This window comes from Haliotis cracherodii, unplaced genomic scaffold (assembly GCF_022045235.1).
Source record: "Haliotis cracherodii isolate W230 unplaced genomic scaffold, xgHalCrac1.p SCAF_28, whole genome shotgun sequence".
Classification (NCBI taxonomy): domain Eukaryota; kingdom Metazoa; phylum Mollusca; class Gastropoda; order Lepetellida; family Haliotidae; genus Haliotis; species Haliotis cracherodii.
Window position 1 is genome coordinate 1,004,787 of NW_027266284.1, and position 20,036 is coordinate 1,024,822.

The 20,036-nt window shown below is 32.0% G+C and overlaps 1 protein-coding gene across 1 annotated transcript; it reads left to right on the top strand.

Moving 5' to 3' along the window:
• Positions 1–8,004: 8,004 nt before the first annotated feature.
• On the top strand, positions 8,005–9,523 carry LOC139473382 (uncharacterized). Its single transcript, XM_071255938.1, has one exon. It carries the CDS (start codon positions 8,063–8,065, stop codon positions 9,521–9,523), a length of 1,461 nt encoding a protein of 486 aa, XP_071112039.1. The 5' UTR covers positions 8,005–8,062.
• The last annotated feature ends 10,513 nt before the right edge of the window (positions 9,524–20,036 follow it).

Sequence of the window (20,036 nt, forward strand, 5' to 3'; positions counted from 1 at the left end):
AAATTTGATTAATTTTCCGTTAATTGTTTTACTGAAATGCAAAATTTGGAAACCAAATGTGATTTCTCTTGTGAAAAATTCCTCCCTGAGACTCGGTCATTTTTTGTTATGGACTGAAATGCACAATTTGAAAAGAATTGTTATTTCTCTTGTGAAAACTTTCTTCCCTCAAGTTTGATTCATTTTTCGTTAATTGTTTTACTGAAATGCAAAATTTGGAAACAAAATGTCATATCTCTTGTGAAAAATTCCTCCCTGAGACTCGGTCATTTTTTGTTATGGACTGAACTGCAAAGTTGGGAAAGAAATGTGATATCTCTTGTGAAATATTTCATTACTGGGATTTGGTGAATGTTTCGACAAGTTTGGACTGAAATGTAAAATTTGGGAAAAAAAGTAGTTTTTCTTCTGAAAAATCTTACCCTAGATTTGGTGAATCTTTTAACAATTTTGGACTGAAATGCAAAATTTGGAGGGATGACATCTCTTGTGAAATATTTCATTCCTGAGATATGGTGAATTTTTTAACGATTTATTAATGAAATGCATAATTTGGAGAGAAAAATGTCATATCTCTTGTGAAATATTTCATCCCTGAGAATTGGTGAATTTTTCTTAAAAAATTGGTTTAGGATAGAAATGCCAAATCAGGTAAAAATGTGATTCTCTCTTGTGAAATATTTCATCCGTGTGATTGACTTTTCGACAATTTTTGGTTTTAGACTCTAAATCCACAATTTGGGAAAAATGTGATTTCTCTTGTTTAAATATGTCATCCCTAAGATTTGGTGAACTTTTCAATGATTTTTGACTGAAATGCAAAATTTGAAAAGAAATGTGACATCTCTTGTGAAATATTTCATCCTTCAGATTGAGTTTTCAACAATTTTTTGTTTTAGAGTGTAAATCCACAATTTGGGAAAAATGTGATTTCTCTTGTAAAAAAATGTCATCCCTCAGATTTGGTGAACTTTTCAATGATTTTTTACTGAAATGCAAAATTTGGAAAGAAATGTGACATCTCTTGTGAAATATTTCATCCTTGTGATTTGGTGATTTTTTCGACAGTATTTTGTTATGGACTGAAATGCACAATTTGGAAAGAATTGTTATTTCTCTTGTGAAAACTTTCTTCCCTCCAATTTGATTCATTTTTCGTTAATTGTCTTACTGAAATGTAAAATTTGGAAACAAAATGTGATTTCTCTTGTGAAAAATTCCTCCTTGAGACTCGGTCATTTTTTGTTATGGACTGAACTGCAAAGTTGGGAAAGAAATGTGACATCTCTTGTGAAATATTTCATCCTTGAGATTTGGTGAATTTTTCGACAGTATTTTGTTATGGACTGAAATGCACAATTTGGAAAGAATTGTTATTTCTCTTGTGAAATATTTCATTACTGGGATTTGGTGAATGTTTCGACAAGTTTGGACTGAAATGTAAAATTTGGGAAAAAAAGTAGTTTTTCTTCTGAAAAATCTTATCCTAGATTTGGTGAATTTTTTAACGATTTATGAATGAAATGCATAAATTGGAGAAAAAAATGTCATATCTCTTGTGAAATATTTCATCCCTGAGAATTGGTGATTTTTTCTTTAAAAAATAGTTTAAGATAGAAATGCCAAATTAAGTAAAAATGTGATTCTCTCTTGTGAAATATTTCATCGATGAGAATAGGAGAATTTTTCTTAAAAAATTGGTTTAGGATAGAAATGCCAAATCAGGTAAAAATGTGATTCTCTCTTGTGAAATATTTCATCCTTGAGATTTGGTGAAATTTTCGACAATTTTTGGTTTTGAACTGAAATGCACAATTTGGGAAAAATGTGATTTCTCTTGTTTAAAAATGTCATCCCTGAGATTTATTTTGGCTTGGACTGAAATGCAAAATTTGGGAAAAATGTGATTTCTCTTGTTTAAATATGTCATCCCTAAGATTTGGTGAACTTTTCAATGATTTTTGACTGAAATGAAAAATTTGAAAAGAAATGTGACATCTCTTGTGAAATATTTCATCCTTGAGATTTGGTGAATTTTTCGACAGTATTTTGTTATGGACTGAGAGGCACAATTTCTACTTTCTACCCTCAAATTTGATTAATTTTCCGTTAATTGTTTTACTGAAATGCAAAATTTGGAAACCAAATGTGATTTCTCTTGTGAAAAATTCCTCCCTGAGACTCGGTCATTTTTTGTTATGGACTGAAATGCACAATTTGAAAAGAATTGTTATTTCTCTTGTGAAAACTTTCTTCCCTCAAGTTTGATTCATTTTTCGTTAATTGTTTTACTGAAATGCAAAATTTGGAAACAAAATGTGATTTCTCTTGTGAAAAATTCCTCCCTGAGACTCGGTCATTTTTTGTTATGGACTGAACTGCAAAGTTGGGAAAGAAATGTGATATTTCTTGTGAAATATTTCATTACTGGGATTTGGTGAATGTTTCGACATGTTTGGACTGAAATGTAAAATTTGGGAAAAAAAGTAGTTTTTCTTCTGAAAAATCTTACCCTACATCTGGTGAATCTTTTAACAATTTAGGACTGAAATGCAAAACTTGGAGGGATGACATCTCTTGTGAAATATTTCATTCCTGAGATATGGTGAATTTTTTAACGATTTATTAATGAAATGCATAATTTGGAGAGAAAAATGTCATATCTCTTGTGAAATATTTCATCCCTGGGAATTGGTGAATTTTTCTTAAAAAGTTGGTTTAGGATAGAAATGCTAAATCAGGTAAAATGTGATTCTCTCTTGTGAAATATTTCATCCCTGTGATTGACTTTTCGACAATTTTTGGTTTTAGACTATAAATCCACAATTTGGGAAAAATGTGATTTCTCTTTTTTAAATATGTCATCCCTAAGATTTGGTGAACTTTTCAATGATTTTTGACTGAAATGCAAAATTTGGAGGGATGGCATCTCTTGTGAAATATTTCATCCCTGAGATATGGTGAATTTTTTAACGATTTATTAATGAAATGCATAATTTGGAGAGAAAAATGTCATATCTCTTGTGAAATATTTCATCCCTGAGAATTGGTGAATTTTTCTTAAAAAATTGGTTTAGGATAGAAATGCCAAATCAGGTAAAAATGTGACATCTCTTGTGAAATATTTCATCCTTGAGATTGACTTTTCGACAATTTTTAGTTTTAGACTGTAAATCCAATTTTTTGGGAAAAATGTGATTTCTCTTGTAAAAAAATGTCATCCCTGCGATTTGGTGAACTTTTCAATGATTTTTTACTGAAAAGCAAAATTTGAAAAGAAATGTGACATCTCTTGTGAAATATTTCATCCTTGTGATTTGGTGAATTTTTCGACAGTATTTTGTTATGGACTGAAATGCACAATTTGGGAAAAATGTGATTTCTCTTGTTTAAAAATGTCATCCCTGAGATTTATTTTGGCTTGGACTGAAATGCAAAATTTGGGGAAAATGTGATTTCTCTTGTTTAAATATGTCATCCCTAAGATTTGGTGAACTTTTCAATGATTTTTGACTGAAATGCAAAATTTGAAAAGAAATGTGACATCTCTTGTGAAATATTTCATCCTTCAGATTGAGTTTTCGACAATTTTTTGTTTTAGAGTGTAAATCCCCAATTTGGGAAAAATGTGATTTCTCTTGTAAAAAAATGTCATCCCTCAGATTTGGTGAACTTTTCAATGATTTTTTACTGAAAAGCAAAATTTGGAAAGAAATGTGACATCTCTTGTGAAATATTTCATCCTTGAGATTTGGTGAATTTTTCGACAGTATTTTGTTATGGACTGAGATGCACAATTTCTACTTTCTACCCTCAAATTTGATTCATTTTCCGTTAATTGTTTTAATGAAATGCACAATTTGGAAACCAAATGTGATTTCTCTTGTGAAAAATTCCTCCCTGAGACTTGGTCATTTTTTGTTATGGACTGAACTGCAAATTTGAAAAGAAATGTGACATCTCTTGTGAAATATTTCATCCTTGTGATTTGGTGAATTTTTCGACAGTATTTTGTTATTGACTGAAATGCACAATTTGGAAACAATTGTTATTTCTCTTGTGAAAACTTTCTTCCCTCAAATTTGATTCATTTTTTATAAATTGTTTTACTGAAATGCACAATATGGAAACAAAATGTGATTTCTCTTGTGAAATATTTCATCCTTGAGATTTGGTGAAATTTTCTACAATTTTTGGTTTTGGACTGAAATGCACAATTTGGGAAAAATGTGATTTCTCTTGTTTAAAAATGTCATCCCTGAGATTTATTTTGGCTTGGACTGAAATGCAAAATTTGGGAAAAATGTGATTTCTCTTGTTTAAATATGTCATCCCTAAGATTTGGTGAACTTTTCAATGATTTTTTACTGAAAAGCAAAATTTGGAAAGAAATGTGACATCTCTTGTGAAATATTTCATCCTTGTGATTTGGTGAATTTTTCGACAGTATTTTGTTATGGACTGAAATGCACAATTTGGAAAGGATTGTTATTTCTCTTGTGAAAACTTTCTTCCCTCAAATTTGATTCATTTTTCGTTAATTGTTTTACTGAAATGTAAAATTTGGAAACCAAATGTGATTTCTCTTGTGAAAAATTCCTCCTTGAGACTCGGTCATTTTTTGTTATGGACTGAACTGCAAAGTTGGGAAAGAAATGTGACATCTCTTGTGAAATATTTCATCCTTGAGATTTGGTGAATTTTTCGACAGTATTTTGTTATGGACTGAAATGCACAATTTGGAAAGAATTGTTATTTCTCTTGTGAAAACTTTCTTCCCTCCAATTTGATTCATTTTTCGTTAATTGTTTTACTGAAATGCAAAATTTGGAAACAAAATGTGATTTCTCTTGTGAAAAATTCCTCCCTGAGACTCGGTCATTTTTTGTTATGGACTGAACTGCAAAGTTGGGAAAGAAATGTGACATCTCTTGTGAAATATTTCATCCTTGAGATTTGGTGAATTTTTCGACAGTATTTTGTTATGGACTGAAATGCACAATTTGGAAAGAATTGTTATTTCTCTTGTGAAAACTTTCTTCCCTCAAATTTGATTCATTTTTCGTTAATAGTTTTACTGAAATGCAATAATGTGTTGGGCTATCGGCTCTTAGCTACATTATTGGTCACCTACACAGTCTTTATTCTTGGAAACTCAGCAAACCAAGTGCAAACATTGTTACTGCTGTCAGGAGATATTGAAGAAAACCCCGGACCTGCTAAGGTAGATATTATTGCGGTTAAGGATGAGATTTTACATGAACTTCGTTTAGTGCGAGGCGAGTTAGCGAGAGACATTAGAGACGTGAAGTCAGACACAAGGAGGCTTAATGAGACTGTTCTTTCAATTAAGCATGACATAGAGGATGTTAAAGCTAGGCAAGATATATTTCGTTTGGATTTGGATGCTGTAGCTGAGAGACTTTCCAATGTGGAGGGGGACGACACGAGACCAATATCAGGTCAAGCATTATCAGCCGAAGTAAGTGATAGAATTGAAAAGCTGGAGAATTCCTTGGATAAATTGGAGCAATATAGCCGAAAACAGAATGTGCTAATCTATGGAATCTCCCAAAAACCAGGAGAAACTTTACACCAACTGAAAGAAGAGGTGTGTGAGGTATTTAATGACCATGCCCGTGACAGTGACAGTGACTGTAAGTTCACACCAAGCGATATTGTGAATACTCACCGTCTTAGATCAAGTACAGTAAATCGCCCCAGTCCGGTTATTGTTCGTTTCACGTCGTTAGACTTGAAAATCAGGGCGATTGCGCTCCGTCCAAAGCTTAAAGAGAATGGTTACGGAATCGCAAATGACTTGACTATAGCTCAACGGAAGACGCTACAGGAGCTACGACGTAACAATAAGCGCGGATATTACAAGAAAGGGGTTCTTGTGGTTGAACATATGCAGACTACAGATAGACGTCATGAGTCTCCACCAGGCCACCCAGACACAGACCAGGCGACTTCAAAGACTCCGCCCAGTACGGGTGTGCCAGCTAGTGTCCGAAACCCACAGAATGAAGATGATTTTCGCAGATAGGGGTGTGGCCAAGGCCGTAACTGTAACTCTAATACCAGACTATCCACTTCTTTTGTATTCTGGAACATTGCTGGACTACAATCGAAGCTCCACGATACTGACTTTATCTCATTCATACACCAATTTGATGTCATCAGTTTATGTGAAACATGGTCATCCCATAGTGATAATCAACTATGTTTCCCCGGATATATTACTCACTCCATCCCAGCTGAGCAAATATCATTTTTTGGGCGACTGTCAGGTGGTCTGGTTGTTTTGATAAAACAACACCTAGTCCAATATGTGAAAGGTTGTGTGACCGGTCCCAACGGAATTTTCATCGTACTGGACAAGCGCTTATTTTGTTTGGGAAAGGACACCATTGTAGCTTGTGTATATGTCCATCCTGAGGGCTCAACCTGGTATAAATCGGCTACAACGAAGTGTGGTATAAGTTTATTCTTTGAATCACTACTTGACGTGTTACAAAGATTTGGAGACTGTAGTATTTTGATTGGTGGCGACCTTAACTCTAGAACTGGCACAGATCCCGACGGAATTGAATGTGACATTGCCGAAAGGCTTGGGATTGATGATTTTTCGGACATTTATGATAATATTGATATTAAGAGACATTCGTGTGATTCAAAAGTTAATAATTTTGGTAAAGTGCTATTGAATGTTTGTAGTGCTTTAAATTTATATATTTGTAATGGCCGATGTGGTTCGGACGCTGGGAAAGGAGACTTTACATTTATAAGTCATATTGGACAGAGTGTTGTTGATTATATCATAACAGGCCCTGACTTGTTTACATCATGTGACCGCTTCGATGTCCTATCTAGGTCAGATTCAGATCATCTGCCTGTTGCGTGTTCATTTGTGTCACGTGATATGGCTTCTGTGGGTGCTAGCTTATGTAATGCACGAGATGTGCGTGACAACTCCCGTTATGTGTGGAATGAAGATAAAGTGTCAACATTTAGAGATGTATTACTTTCTGACAAGTCAGCTTCAGTGTTTGATCAGTGTAATGAACATATTTTATCTGGAAAATTTGATGATGCTGTAACTTTATTCTCAGATTTATTAGGTAATGCAGCAGAATGTATGCGTAAGTTTTGCCCATCTGCTTGGTTAGTCGATAAGCAACCTTGGTTTGATAAAGAGTGTGAATTTCTTAGATTTGAAAAGCAAAGACTGCTTAAAGTTTATAGATTACTTGGGGATCATTTGGCACTTTCAAACTATTTACATGCAAGAAATAAATATACAAATATACTCCATAACAAAAGAAAAGCCTACCAAGATAAAATTCTTAGTAATATGGTGACAGGCATACACAACAGCAAAATATTTTGGTCACAATTGAAGCTACTCTCTGGTGAGGGAAGGAGACGCTCTCCTAATATAGAACTAGGAGATTGGTATCAGCACTTTAAGAACTTATTTGGTGAATACTCTTCTTCAGAGGTTGAGGAGAATTTAGTTTTTGACGATGTTAATTTTGACGAAACAACTCAGAGTATTCTTGATTCCCCTATTTCACAGGATGAAGTGCTTGATGCGATTACAGGATTGAAAAATAATAAAACTGCGGGAGATGATGGACTGATAGCAGAAATGTTTAAGTCTTCTCCTGATGTTCTGGTTCCTTTTTTGACATTCTCCTTTAATGCTATATTTGATTCTGCATATTTTCCCTCATCTTGGGCTGTTGGCCACATTGTTCCTATATATAAGAAAGGCGATGCCAATTCTCCCACTAATTATAGGGGTATCACTATCTTAAGTGTATTCAGTAAACTTTATATTTCTATTTTAAACAGAAGACTCCAGTTTTGGTCGGAATCCTATGATAGACTAGTAGAGTCTCAGGCTGGTTTTAGGAGTGGATATTCCACAACTGATAATATTTTTGTTTTATATTCAGTAATAGAGAAATATTTGGCTAAGAAACGGGGTGTGATTTATGCCTTGTTTGTTGATTTTGCCAAAGCCTTTGATTCCATAGATAGATCCAAATTGCGTATGGTACTATACAAAAATGGTATTTCTCCGAAAATGTTCTGTTGTATACAGTCAATTTATAAACAAGTTTTGGCATTGGTCAAATACAATAACTCATTTTCTGATATGTTTAGCTGCAGTAAGGGAGTTCGTCAAGGATGTGTCCTTAGTCCCATTTTGTTTGCCTTGTTCATAAATGATCTTGCCATAGATATTGAATCCAGTTGCGCACATGGTATCCAATTTAATCCAGATGTAGTTCAATTGTTTTTATTACTTTTCGCAGATGATGTCATTCTCATAGCAGATACTGTTTATGGTCTCCAGAAAAGAATCAATGTGTTAGAATGTTATTGTAAAGATTATTCATTAACAGTCAATATTGATAAAACTAAAGTAGTAGTTTTTAAAAATGGGAGTGTTCTTTCAAAATATGAAAAATGGGTTTACGATGGAAAATTGTTGGAATGTGTAACTACATATAAATACCTTGGTGTATTATTTTTTCGAAATCTATCTTGGAGTGCACATATATCTAATGTTGTTAATCAAGCTAAAAAGGTTTTGTTTAAGCTTTTGAAGTCCCTACAGCTAATTAAACCTACTCCTATGAATATTTTCTTTAAAATTTTTGATGCTAAAGTTGTGCCAGTACTTCTTTACGGTGCAGAAGTTTGGGGTTTATCTTTATCGTTTTGCGAGGAGATTGAAGTTGTTCATACACTTGCTTGTAAACGTATTTTAGGAGTTAAGTCAGCAACTTCCAATCATGTTGTGCGTGGAGAGTGTGGGAGATACCCTTTGTATATCTATGCTTTCAAAAGATGCTTGAATTATTGGTGTAAGATTTTAAAGATGCCCGATTCGCGTTATCCACGAAAAAGTTACAATATGCTTGTGCAGCAGGCCATAGCAGGTAAGACTAATTGGGCCTCTAGAGTTAAATTACTTTTGTACGCCTATGGCTTTGGCTACGTATGGGAAAATCAGCATCTTGTTATTTCTATTTCATTTATTGATGAGTTCATACAAAGATTAAAATGCTCTTATGAACAAGATTGGCATTTTGCTTTGACCAATAGCCCCAAGTATTCATCATATCTTTGTTATAAATTTAGGTTTAGCAGGGAATTTTATTTATCGGCTATTACAATCAATAAGTTTCGCGTTGCACTGGCACGTTTTAGAGCTAGCTCCCACTCGCTCCACATAGAAACCGGGAGATATTTTGGTATCCCAAGACAGCGAAGGTTATGTATGGTTTGTAAAACAGGCTATGTTGAGTCTGAATACCATTTTGTATTGGTTTGTGAAAAATATTATGCTCTCCGAGTGACATATATTCCTCAAAAATATTATGTAAATCCATCAATAGAACAATTTTACATACTTATGTCGTCTCTGCATCAGTCAACAATTAGAAATCTGGCTTGTTATATTTACCACGCTTTTAAGTTAAGGAATTCATTTTTGCAGAAGTAATATTCTTTATCTATGAATGCCTTGCTGTTGTGTATTTAGGTGTACACAGTTATACATGTCTGGTGAACCGAATTGTACTATGGGCCGCTGGCCCACTCATGTACTGAATAAACAGATTAGAAATGCAAAATTTGGAAACAAAATGTGATTTCTCTTGTGAAAAATTCCTCCCTGAGACTCGGTCATTTTTTGTTATGGACTGAACTGCAAAGTTGGGAAAGAAATGTGATATCTCTTGTGAAATATTTCATTACTGGGATTTGGTGAATGTTTCGACAAGTTTGGACTGAAATGTAAAATTTGGGGAAAAAAAGTAGTTTTTCTTCTGAAAAATCTTACCCTAGATTTGGTGAATCTTTTAACAATTTTGGACTGAAATGCAAAATTTGGAGGGATGACATCTCTTGTGAAATATTTCATTCCTGAGATATGGTGAATTTTTTAACGATTTATTAATGAAATGCATAATTTGGAAAGAAAAATGTCATATCTCTTGTGAAATATTTCATCCCTGAGAATTGGTGATTTTTTCTTAAAAAGTTGGTTTAGGATAGAAATGCTAAATCAGGTAAAATGTGATTCTCTCTTGTGAAATATTTCATCCCTGTGATTGACTTTTCGACAATTTTTGGTTTTAGACTATAAATCCACAATTTGGGAAAAATGTGATTTCTCTTTTTTAAATATGTCATCCCTAAGATTTGGTGAACTTTTCAATGATTTTTGACTGAAATGCAAAATTTGGAGGGATGGCATCTCTTGTGAAATATTTCATCCCTGAGATATGGTGAATTTTTTAACGATTTATTAATGAAATGCATAATTTGGAGAGAAAAATGTCATATCTCTTGTGAAATATTTCATCCCTGAGAATTGGTGAATTTTTCTTAAAAAGTTGGTTTAGGATAGAAATGCTAAATCAGGTAAAAATGTGATTCTCTCTTGTGAAATATTTCATCCCTGAGATTCGGTGAAATTTTCGACAATTTTTGGTTTTGGACTGAAATGCACAATTTGGGAAAAATGTGATTTCTCTTGTTTAGATATGTCATCCCTAAGATTTGGTGAACTTTTCAATGATTTTTGACTGAAATGCAAAATTTGAATAGAAATGTGACATCTCTTGTGAAATATTTCATCCTTGAGATTGAGTTTTCGACAATTTTTTGTTTTAGACTGTAAATCCACAATTTGGGAAAAATGTGATTTCTCTTGTAAAAAAATGTCATCCCTCAAATTTGGTGAACTTTTCAATGATTTTTGGCTGAAATACAAAATTTGGAAAGAAATGTGACATCTCTTGTGAAATATTTCATCCTTGTGATTTGGTGAATTTTTCGACATTATTTTGTTATTGACTGAAATGCACAATTTGGAAAGAATTGTTATTTCTCTTGTGAAAACTTTCTTCCCTCCAATTTGATTCATTTTTCGTTAATTATTTTACTGAAATGCACAATATGGAAACAAAATGTGATTTCTCTTGTGAAATATTTCATCCTTGAGATTTGGTGAAATTTTCGACAAATTTTGGTTTTGGACTGAAATGCACAATTTGGGAAAAATGTGATTTCTCTTGTTTAAAAATGTCATCCCTGAGATTTATTTTGGCTTGGACTGAAATGCAAAATTTGGGAAAAATGTGATTTCTCTTGTTTAAATATGTCATCCCTAAGATTTGGTGAACTTTTCAATGATTTTTGACTGAAATGCAAAATTTGAAAAGAAATGTGACATCTCTTGTGAAATATTTCATCCTTGAGATTGAGTTTTCGACAATTTTTTGTTTTAGAGTGTAAATCCACAATTTGGGAAAAATGTGATTTCTCTTGTTTAAATATGTCATCCCTAAGATTTGGTGAACTTTTCAATGATTTTTTACTGAAAAGCAAAATTTGGAAAGAAATGTGACATCTCTTGTGAAATATTTCATCCTTGTGATTTGGTGAATTTTTCGACAGTATTTTGTTATGGACTGAAATGCACAATTTGGAAAGAATTGTTATTTCTCTTTTGAAAACTTTCTTCCCTCCAATTTGATTCATTTTTCGTTAATTGTTTTACTGAAATGTAAAATTTGGAAACAAAATGTGATTTCTCTTGTGAAAAATTCCTCCCTGAGACTCGGTCATTTTTTGTTATGGACTGAACTGCAAAGTTGGGAAAGAAATGTGACATCTCTTGTGAAATATTTCATCCTTGAGATTTGGTGAATTTTTCGACAGTATTTTGTTATGGACTGAAATGCACAATTTGGGAAAAATGTGATTTCTCTTGTTTAAAAATGTCATCCCTGAGATTTATTTTGGCTTGGACTGAAATGCACAATTTGGGAAAAAAGGGATTTCTCTTGTTTAAATATGTCATCCCTAAGATTTGGTGAATGTTTCAATGATTTTTGACTGAATTGCAAAATTTGGAAAGAAATGTCATATCTCTTGTGAAATATTTCATCCTTGTGATTTGGTGAATTTTTCGACAGTATTTTGTTATGATCTGAGATGCACAATTTGGAAAGAATTGTTATTTCTCTTGTGAAAACTTTCTTCCCTCCAATTTGATTCATTTTGCGTTAATTATTTTACTGAAATGCACAATATGGAAACAAAATGTGATTTCTCTTGTGAAATATTTCATCCTTGAGATTTGGTGAAATTTTCGACAATTTTTGGTTTTGGACTGAAATGCACAATTTGGGAAAAATGTGATTTCTCTTGTTTAAAAATGTCATCCCTGAGATTTATTTTGGCTTGGACTGAAATGCACAATTTGGGAAAAATGTGATTTCTCTTTTTTAAATATGTCATCCCTAAGATTTGGTGAACTTTTCAATGATTTTTGACTGAAATGCACAATTTGGGAAAAATGTGATTTCTCTTGTTTAAAAATGTCATCCCTGAGATTTATTTTGGCTTGGACTGAAATGCAAAATTTGTGAAAACTTTCTTCCCTCCAATTTGATTCATTTTTCGTTAATTGTTTTACTGAAATGCAAAATTTGGAAACAAAATGTGATTTCTCTTGTGAAAAATTCCTCCCTGAGACTCGGTCATTTTTTGTTATGGACTGAACTGCAAAGTTGGGAAAGAAATGTGACATCTCTTGTGAAATATTTCATCCTTGAGATTTGGTGAATTTTTCGACAGTATTTTGTTATGGACTGAAATGCACAATTTGGAAAGAATTGTTATTTCTCTTGTGAAAACTTTCTTCCCTCAAATTTGATTCATTTTTCGTTAATTGTTTTACTGAAATGTAATAGTTGGAAACAAAATGTGATTTCTCTTGTGAAAAATTCCTCCCTGAGACTCGGTCATTTTTTGTTATGGACTGAACTGCAAAGTTGGGAAAGAAATGTGATATCTCTTGTGAAATATTTCATTACTGGGATTTGGTGAATGTTTCGACAAGTTTGGACTGAAATGTAAAATTTGGGAAAAAAAGTAGTTTTTCTTCCGAAAAATCTTACCCTAGATTTGGTGAATCTTTTAACAATTTTGGACTGAAATGCAAAATTTGGAGGGATGACATCTCTTGTGAAATATTTCATCCCTGAGATATGGTGAATTTTTTAACGATTTATTAATGAAATGCATAATTTGGAGAGAAAAATGTCATATCTCTTGTGAAATATTTCATCCCTGAGAATTGGTGAATTTTTCTTAAAAAGTTGGTTTAGGATAGAAATGCTAAATCAGGTAAAAATGTGATTCTCTCTTGTGAAATATTTCATCCCTGAGATTCGGTGAAATTTTCGACAATTTTTGGTTTTGGACTGAAATGCACAATTTGGGAAAAATGTGATTTCTCTTGTTTAGATATGTCATCCCTAAGATTTGGTGAACTTTTCAATGATTTTTGACTGAAATGCAAAATTTGAATAGAAATGTGACATCTCTTGTGAAATATTTCATCCTTGAGATTGAGTTTTCGACAATTTTTTGTTTTAGACTGTAAATCCACAATTTGGGAAAAATGTGATTTCTCTTGTAAAAAAATGTCATCCCTCAAATTTGGTGAACTTTTCAATGATTTTTGGCTGAAATACAAAATTTGGAAAGAAATGTGACATCTCTTGTGAAATATTTCATCCTTGTGATTTGGTGAATTTTTCGACATTATTTTGTTATTGACTGAAATGCACAATTTGGAAAGAATTGTTATTTCTCTTGTGAAAACTTTCTTCCCTCCAATTTGATTCATTTTTCGTTAATTATTTTACTGAAATGCACAATATGGAAACAAAATGTGATTTCTCTTGTGAAATATTTCATCCTTGAGATTTGGTGAAATTTTCGACAAATTTTGGTTTTGGACTGAAATGCACAATTTGGGAAAAATGTGATTTCTCTTGTTTAAAAATGTCATCCCTGAGATTTATTTTGGCTTGGACTGAAATGCACAATTTGGGAAAAATGTGATTTCTCTTTTTTAAATATGTCATCCCTAAGATTTGGTGAACTTTTCAATGATTTTTGACTGAAATGCACAATTTGGGAAAAATGTGATTTCTCTTGTTTAAAAATGTCATCCCTGAGATTTATTTTGGCTTGGACTGAAATGCAAAATTTGTGAAAACTTTCTTCCCTCCAATTTGATTCATTTTTCGTTAATTGTTTTACTGAAATGCAAAATTTGGAAACAAAATGTGATTTCTCTTGTGAAAAATTCCTCCCTGAGACTCGGTCATTTTTTGTTATGGACTGAACTGCAAAGTTGGGAAAGAAATGTGACATCTCTTGTGAAATATTTCATCCTTGAGATTTGGTGAATTTTTCGACAGTATTTTGTTATGGACTGAAATGCACAATTTGGAAAGAATTGTTATTTCTCTTGTGAAAACTTTCTTCCCTCAAATTTGATTCATTTTTCGTTAATTGTTTTACTGAAATGTAATAGTTGGAAACAAAATGTGATTTCTCTTGTGAAAAATTCCTCCCTGAGACTCGGTCATTTTTTGTTATGGACTGAACTGCAAAGTTGGGAAAGAAATGTGATATCTCTTGTGAAATATTTCATTACTGGGATTTGGTGAATGTTTCGACAAGTTTGGACTGAAATGTAAAATTTGGGAAAAAAAGTAGTTTTTCTTCCGAAAAATCTTACCCTAGATTTGGTGAATCTTTTAACAATTTTGGACTGAAATGCAAAATTTGGAGGGATGACATCTCTTGTGAAATATTTCATCCCTGAGATATGGTGAATTTTTTAACGATTTATTAATGAAATGCATAATTTGGAGAGAAAAATGTCATATCTCTTGTGAAATATTTCATCCCTGAGAATTGGTGAATTTTTCTTAAAAAGTTGGTTTAGGATAGAAATGCTAAATCAGGTAAAAATGTGATTCTCTCTTGTGAAATATTTCATCCCTGAGATTCGGTGAAATTTTCGACAATTTTTGGTTTTGGACTGAAATGCACAATTTGGGAAAAATGTGATTTCTCTTGTTTAGATATGTCATCCCTAAGATTTGGTGAACTTTTCAATGATTTTTGACTGAAATGCAAAATTTGAATAGAAATGTGACATCTCTTGTGAAATATTTCATCCTTGAGATTGAGTTTTCGACAATTTTTTGTTTTAGACTGTAAATCCACAATTTGGGAAAAATGTGATTTCTCTTGTAAAAAAATGTCATCCCTCAAATTTGGTGAACTTTTCAATGATTTTTGGCTGAAATACAAAATTTGGAAAGAAATGTGACATCTCTTGTGAAATATTTCATCCTTGTGATTTGGTGAATTTTTCGACATTATTTTGTTATTGACTGAAATGCACAATTTGGAAAGAATTGTTATTTCTCTTGTGAAAACTTTCTTCCCTCCAATTTGATTCATTTTTCGTTAATTATTTTACTGAAATGCACAATATGGAAACAAAATGTGATTTCTCTTGTGAAATATTTCATCCTTGAGATTTGGTGAAATTTTCGACAAATTTTGGTTTTGGACTGAAATGCACAATTTGGGAAAAATGTGATTTCTCTTGTTTAAAAATGTCATCCCTGAGATTTATTTTGGCTTGGACTGAAATGCACAATTTGGGAAAAATGTGATTTCTCTTTTTTAAATATGTCATCCCTAAGATTTGGTGAACTTTTCAATGATTTTTGACTGAAATGCACAATTTGGGAAAAATGTGATTTCTCTTGTTTAAAAATGTCATCCCTGAGATTTATTTTGGCTTGGACTGAAATGCAAAATTTGTGAAAACTTTCTTCCCTCCAATTTGATTCATTTTTCGTTAATTGTTTTACTGAAATGCAAAATTTGGAAACAAAATGTGATTTCTCTTGTGAAAAATTCCTCCCTGAGACTCGGTCATTTTTTGTTATGGACTGAACTGCAAAGTTGGGAAAGAAATGTGACATCTCTTGTGAAATATTTCATCCTTGAGATTTGGTGAATTTTTCGACAGTATTTTGTTATGGACTGAAATGCACAATTTGGAAAGAATTGTTATTTCTCTTGTGAAAACTTTCTTCCCTCAAATTTGATTCATTTTTCGTTAATTGTTTTACTGAAATGTAATAGTTGGAAACAAAATGTGATTTCTCTTGTGAAAAATTCCTCCCTGAGACTCGGTCATTTTTTGTTATGGACTGAACTGCAAAGTTGGGAAAGAAATGTGATATCTCTTGTGAAATATTTCATTACTGGGATTTGGTGAATGTTTCGACAAGTTTGGACTGAAATGTAAAATTTGGGAAAAAAAGTAGTTTTTCTTCCGAAAAATCTTACCCTAGATTTGGTGAATCTTTTAACAATTTTGGACTGAAATGCAAAATTTGGAGGGATGACATCTCTTGTGAAATATTTCATCCCTGAGATATGGTGAATTTTTTAACGATTTATTAATGAAATGCATAATTTGGAGAGAAAAATGTCATATCTCTTGTGAAATATTTCATCCCTGAGAATTGGTGAATTTTTCTTAAAAAGTTGGTTTAGGATAGAAATGCTAAATCAGGTAAAAATGTGATTCTCTCTTGTGAAATATTTCATCCCTGAGATTCGGTGAAATTTTCGACAATTTTTGGTTTTGGACTGAAATGCACAATTTGGGAAAAATGTGATTTCTCTTGTTTAGATATGTCATCCCTAAGATTTGGTGAACTTTTCAATGATTTTTGACTGAAATGCAAAATTTGAATAGAAATGTGACATCTCTTGTGAAATATTTCATCCTTGAGATTGAGTTTTCGACAATTTTTTGTTTTAGACTGTAAATCCACAATTTGGGAAAAATGTGATTTCTCTTGTAAAAAAATGTCATCCCTCAAATTTGGTGAACTTTTCAATGATTTTTGGCTGAAATACAAAATTTGGAAAGAAATGTGACATCTCTTGTGAAATATTTCATCCTTGTGATTTGGTGAATTTTTCGACATTATTTTGTTATTGACTGAAATGCACAATTTGGAAAGAATTGTTATTTCTCTTGTGAAAACTTTCTTCCCTCCAATTTGATTCATTTTTCGTTAATTATTTTACTGAAATGCACAATATGGAAACAAAATGTGATTTCTCTTGTGAAATATTTCATCCTTGAGATTTGGTGAAATTTTCGACAAATTTTGGTTTTGGACTGAAATGCACAATTTGGGAAAAATGTGATTTCTCTTGTTTAAAAATGTCATCCCTGAGATTTATTTTGGCTTGGACTGAAATGCAAAATTTGGGAAAAATGTGATTTCTCTTGTTTAAATATGTCATCCCTAAGATTTGGTGAACTTTTCAATGATTTTTGACTGAAATGCAAAATTTGAAAAGAAATGTGACATCTCTTGTGAAATATTTCATCCTTGAGATTGAGTTTTCGACAATTTTTTGTTTTAGAGTGTAAATCCACAATTTGGGAAAAATGTGATTTCTCTTGTTTAAATATGTCATCCCTAAGATTTGGTGAACTTTTCAATGATTTTTTACTGAAAAGCAAAATTTGGAAAGAAATGTGACATCTCTTGTGAAATATTTCATCCTTGTGATTTGGTGAATTTTTCGACAGTATTTTGTTATGGACTGAAATGCACAATTTGGAAAGAATTGTTATTTCTCTTTTGAAAACTTTCTTCCCTCAAATTTGATTCATTTTTCGTTAATTGTTTTACTGAAATGTAAAATTTGGAAACAAAATGTGATTTCTCTTGTGAAAAATTCCTCCCTGAGACTCGGTCATTTTTTGTTATGGACTGAACTGCAAAGTTGGGAAAGAAATGTGACATCTCTTGTGAAATATTTCATCCTTGAGATTTGGTGAATTTTTCGACAGTATTTTGTTATGGACTGAAATGCACAATTTGGGAAAAAAAAATTTTTCACTTGTTTAAAAATGTCATCCCTGAGATTTATTTTGGCTTGGACTGAAATGCACAATTTGGGAAAAGAGGGATTTCTCTTGTTTAAATACATCATCCCTAAGATTTGGTGAATGTTTCAATGATTTTTGACTGAAATGCAAAATTTGGAAAGAAATGTCATATCTCTTGTGAAATATTTCATCCTTGTGATTTGGTGAATTTTTCGACAGTATTTTGTTATGGTCTGAAATGCACAATTTGGAAAGAATTGTTATTTCTCTTGTGAAAACTTTCTTCCCTCAAATTTGATTCATTTTTCCTTAATTGTTTTACTGAAATGTAAAATTTGGAAACAAAATGTGATTTCTCTTGTGAAATATTTCATCCCTGAGAATTGGTGAATTTTTCTTAAAAAATTGGTTTAGGATAGAAATGCCAAATCAGGTAAAAATGTGATTCTCTCTTGTGAAATATTTCATCCCTGTGATTGACTTTTCGACAATTTTTGGTTTTAGACTGTAAATACACAATTTGGGAAAAATGTGATTTCTCTTGTTTAGATATGTCATCCCTAAGATTTGGTGAACTTTTCAATGATTTTTGACTGAAATGCAAAATTTGAAAAGAAATGTGACATCTCTTGTGAAATATTTCATCCTTGAGATTGAGTTTTCGACAATTTTTTGTTTTAGACTGTAAATCCCCAATTTGGGAAAAATGTGATTTCTCTTGTAAAAAAATGTCATCCCTGAGATTTGGTGAACTTTTCAAAGATTTTTTACTGAAAAGCAAAATTTGAAAAGAAATGTGACATCTCTTGTGAAATATTTCATCCTTGTGATTTGGTGAATTTTTCGACAGTATTTTGTTATGGACTGAAATGCACAATTTGGGAAAAATGTGATTTCTCTTGTTTAAAAATGTCATCCCTGAGATTTATTTTGGCTTGGACTGAAATGCACAATTTGGGAAAAATGTGATTTCTCTTGTTTAAATATGTCATCCCTAAGATTTGGTGAATGTTTCAATGATTTTTGACTGAAATGCAAAATTTGGAAAGAAATGTCATATCTCTTGTGAAATATTTCATCCTTGTGATTTGGTGAATTTTTCGACAGTATTTTGTTATGGTCTGAAATGCACAATTTGGAAAGAATTGTTATTTCTCTTGTGAAAACTTTCTTCCCTCCAATTTGATCCATTTTGCGTTAATTGTTTTACTGAAATGTAAAATATGGAAACAAAATGTGATTTCTCTTGTGAAAAATTCCTCCCTGAGACTCGGTCATTTTTTGTTATGGACTGAACTGCAAAGTTGGGAAAGAAATGTGACATCTCTTGTGAAATATTTCATCCTTGAGATTTGGTGAATTTTTCGACAGTATTTTGTTATGGACTGAAATGCACAATTTGGGAAAAATGTGATTTCTCTTGTTTAAAAATGTCATCCCTGAGATTTATTTTGGCTTGGACTGAAATGCACAATTTGGGAAAAAAGGGATTTCTCTTGTTTAAATATGTCATCCCTAAGATTTGGTGAATGTTTCAATGATTTTTGACTGAATTGCAAAATTTGGAAAGAAATGTCATATCTCTTGTGAAATATTTCATCCTTGTGATTTGGTGAATTTTTCGACAGTATTTTGTTATGGTCTGAGATGCACAATTTGGAAAGAATTGTTATTTCTCTTGTGAAAACTTTCTTCCCTCCAATTTGATTCATTTTGCGTTAATTATTTTACTGAAATGCACAATATGGAAACAAAATGTGATTTCTCTTGTGAAATATTTCATCCTTGAGATTTGGTGAAATTTTCGACAATTTTTGGTTTTGGACTGAAATGCACAATTTGGGAAAAATGTGATTTCTCTTGTTTAAAAATGTCATCCCTGAGATTTATTTTGGCTTGGACTGAAATGCACAATTTGGGAAAAATGTGATTTCTCTTGTTTAAATATGTCATCCCTAAGATTTGGTGAACTTTTCAATGATTTTTGACTGAAATGCAAAATTTGAAAAGAAATGTGACATCTCTTGTGAAATATTTCATCCTTGAGATTGAGTTTTCGACAATTTTTTGTTTTAGAGTGTAAATCCACAATTTGGGAAAAATGTGATTTCTCTTGTTTAAATATGTCATCCCTAAGATTTGGTGAACTTTTCAATGATTTTTGACTGAAATGCAAAATTTGAAAAGAAATGTGACATCT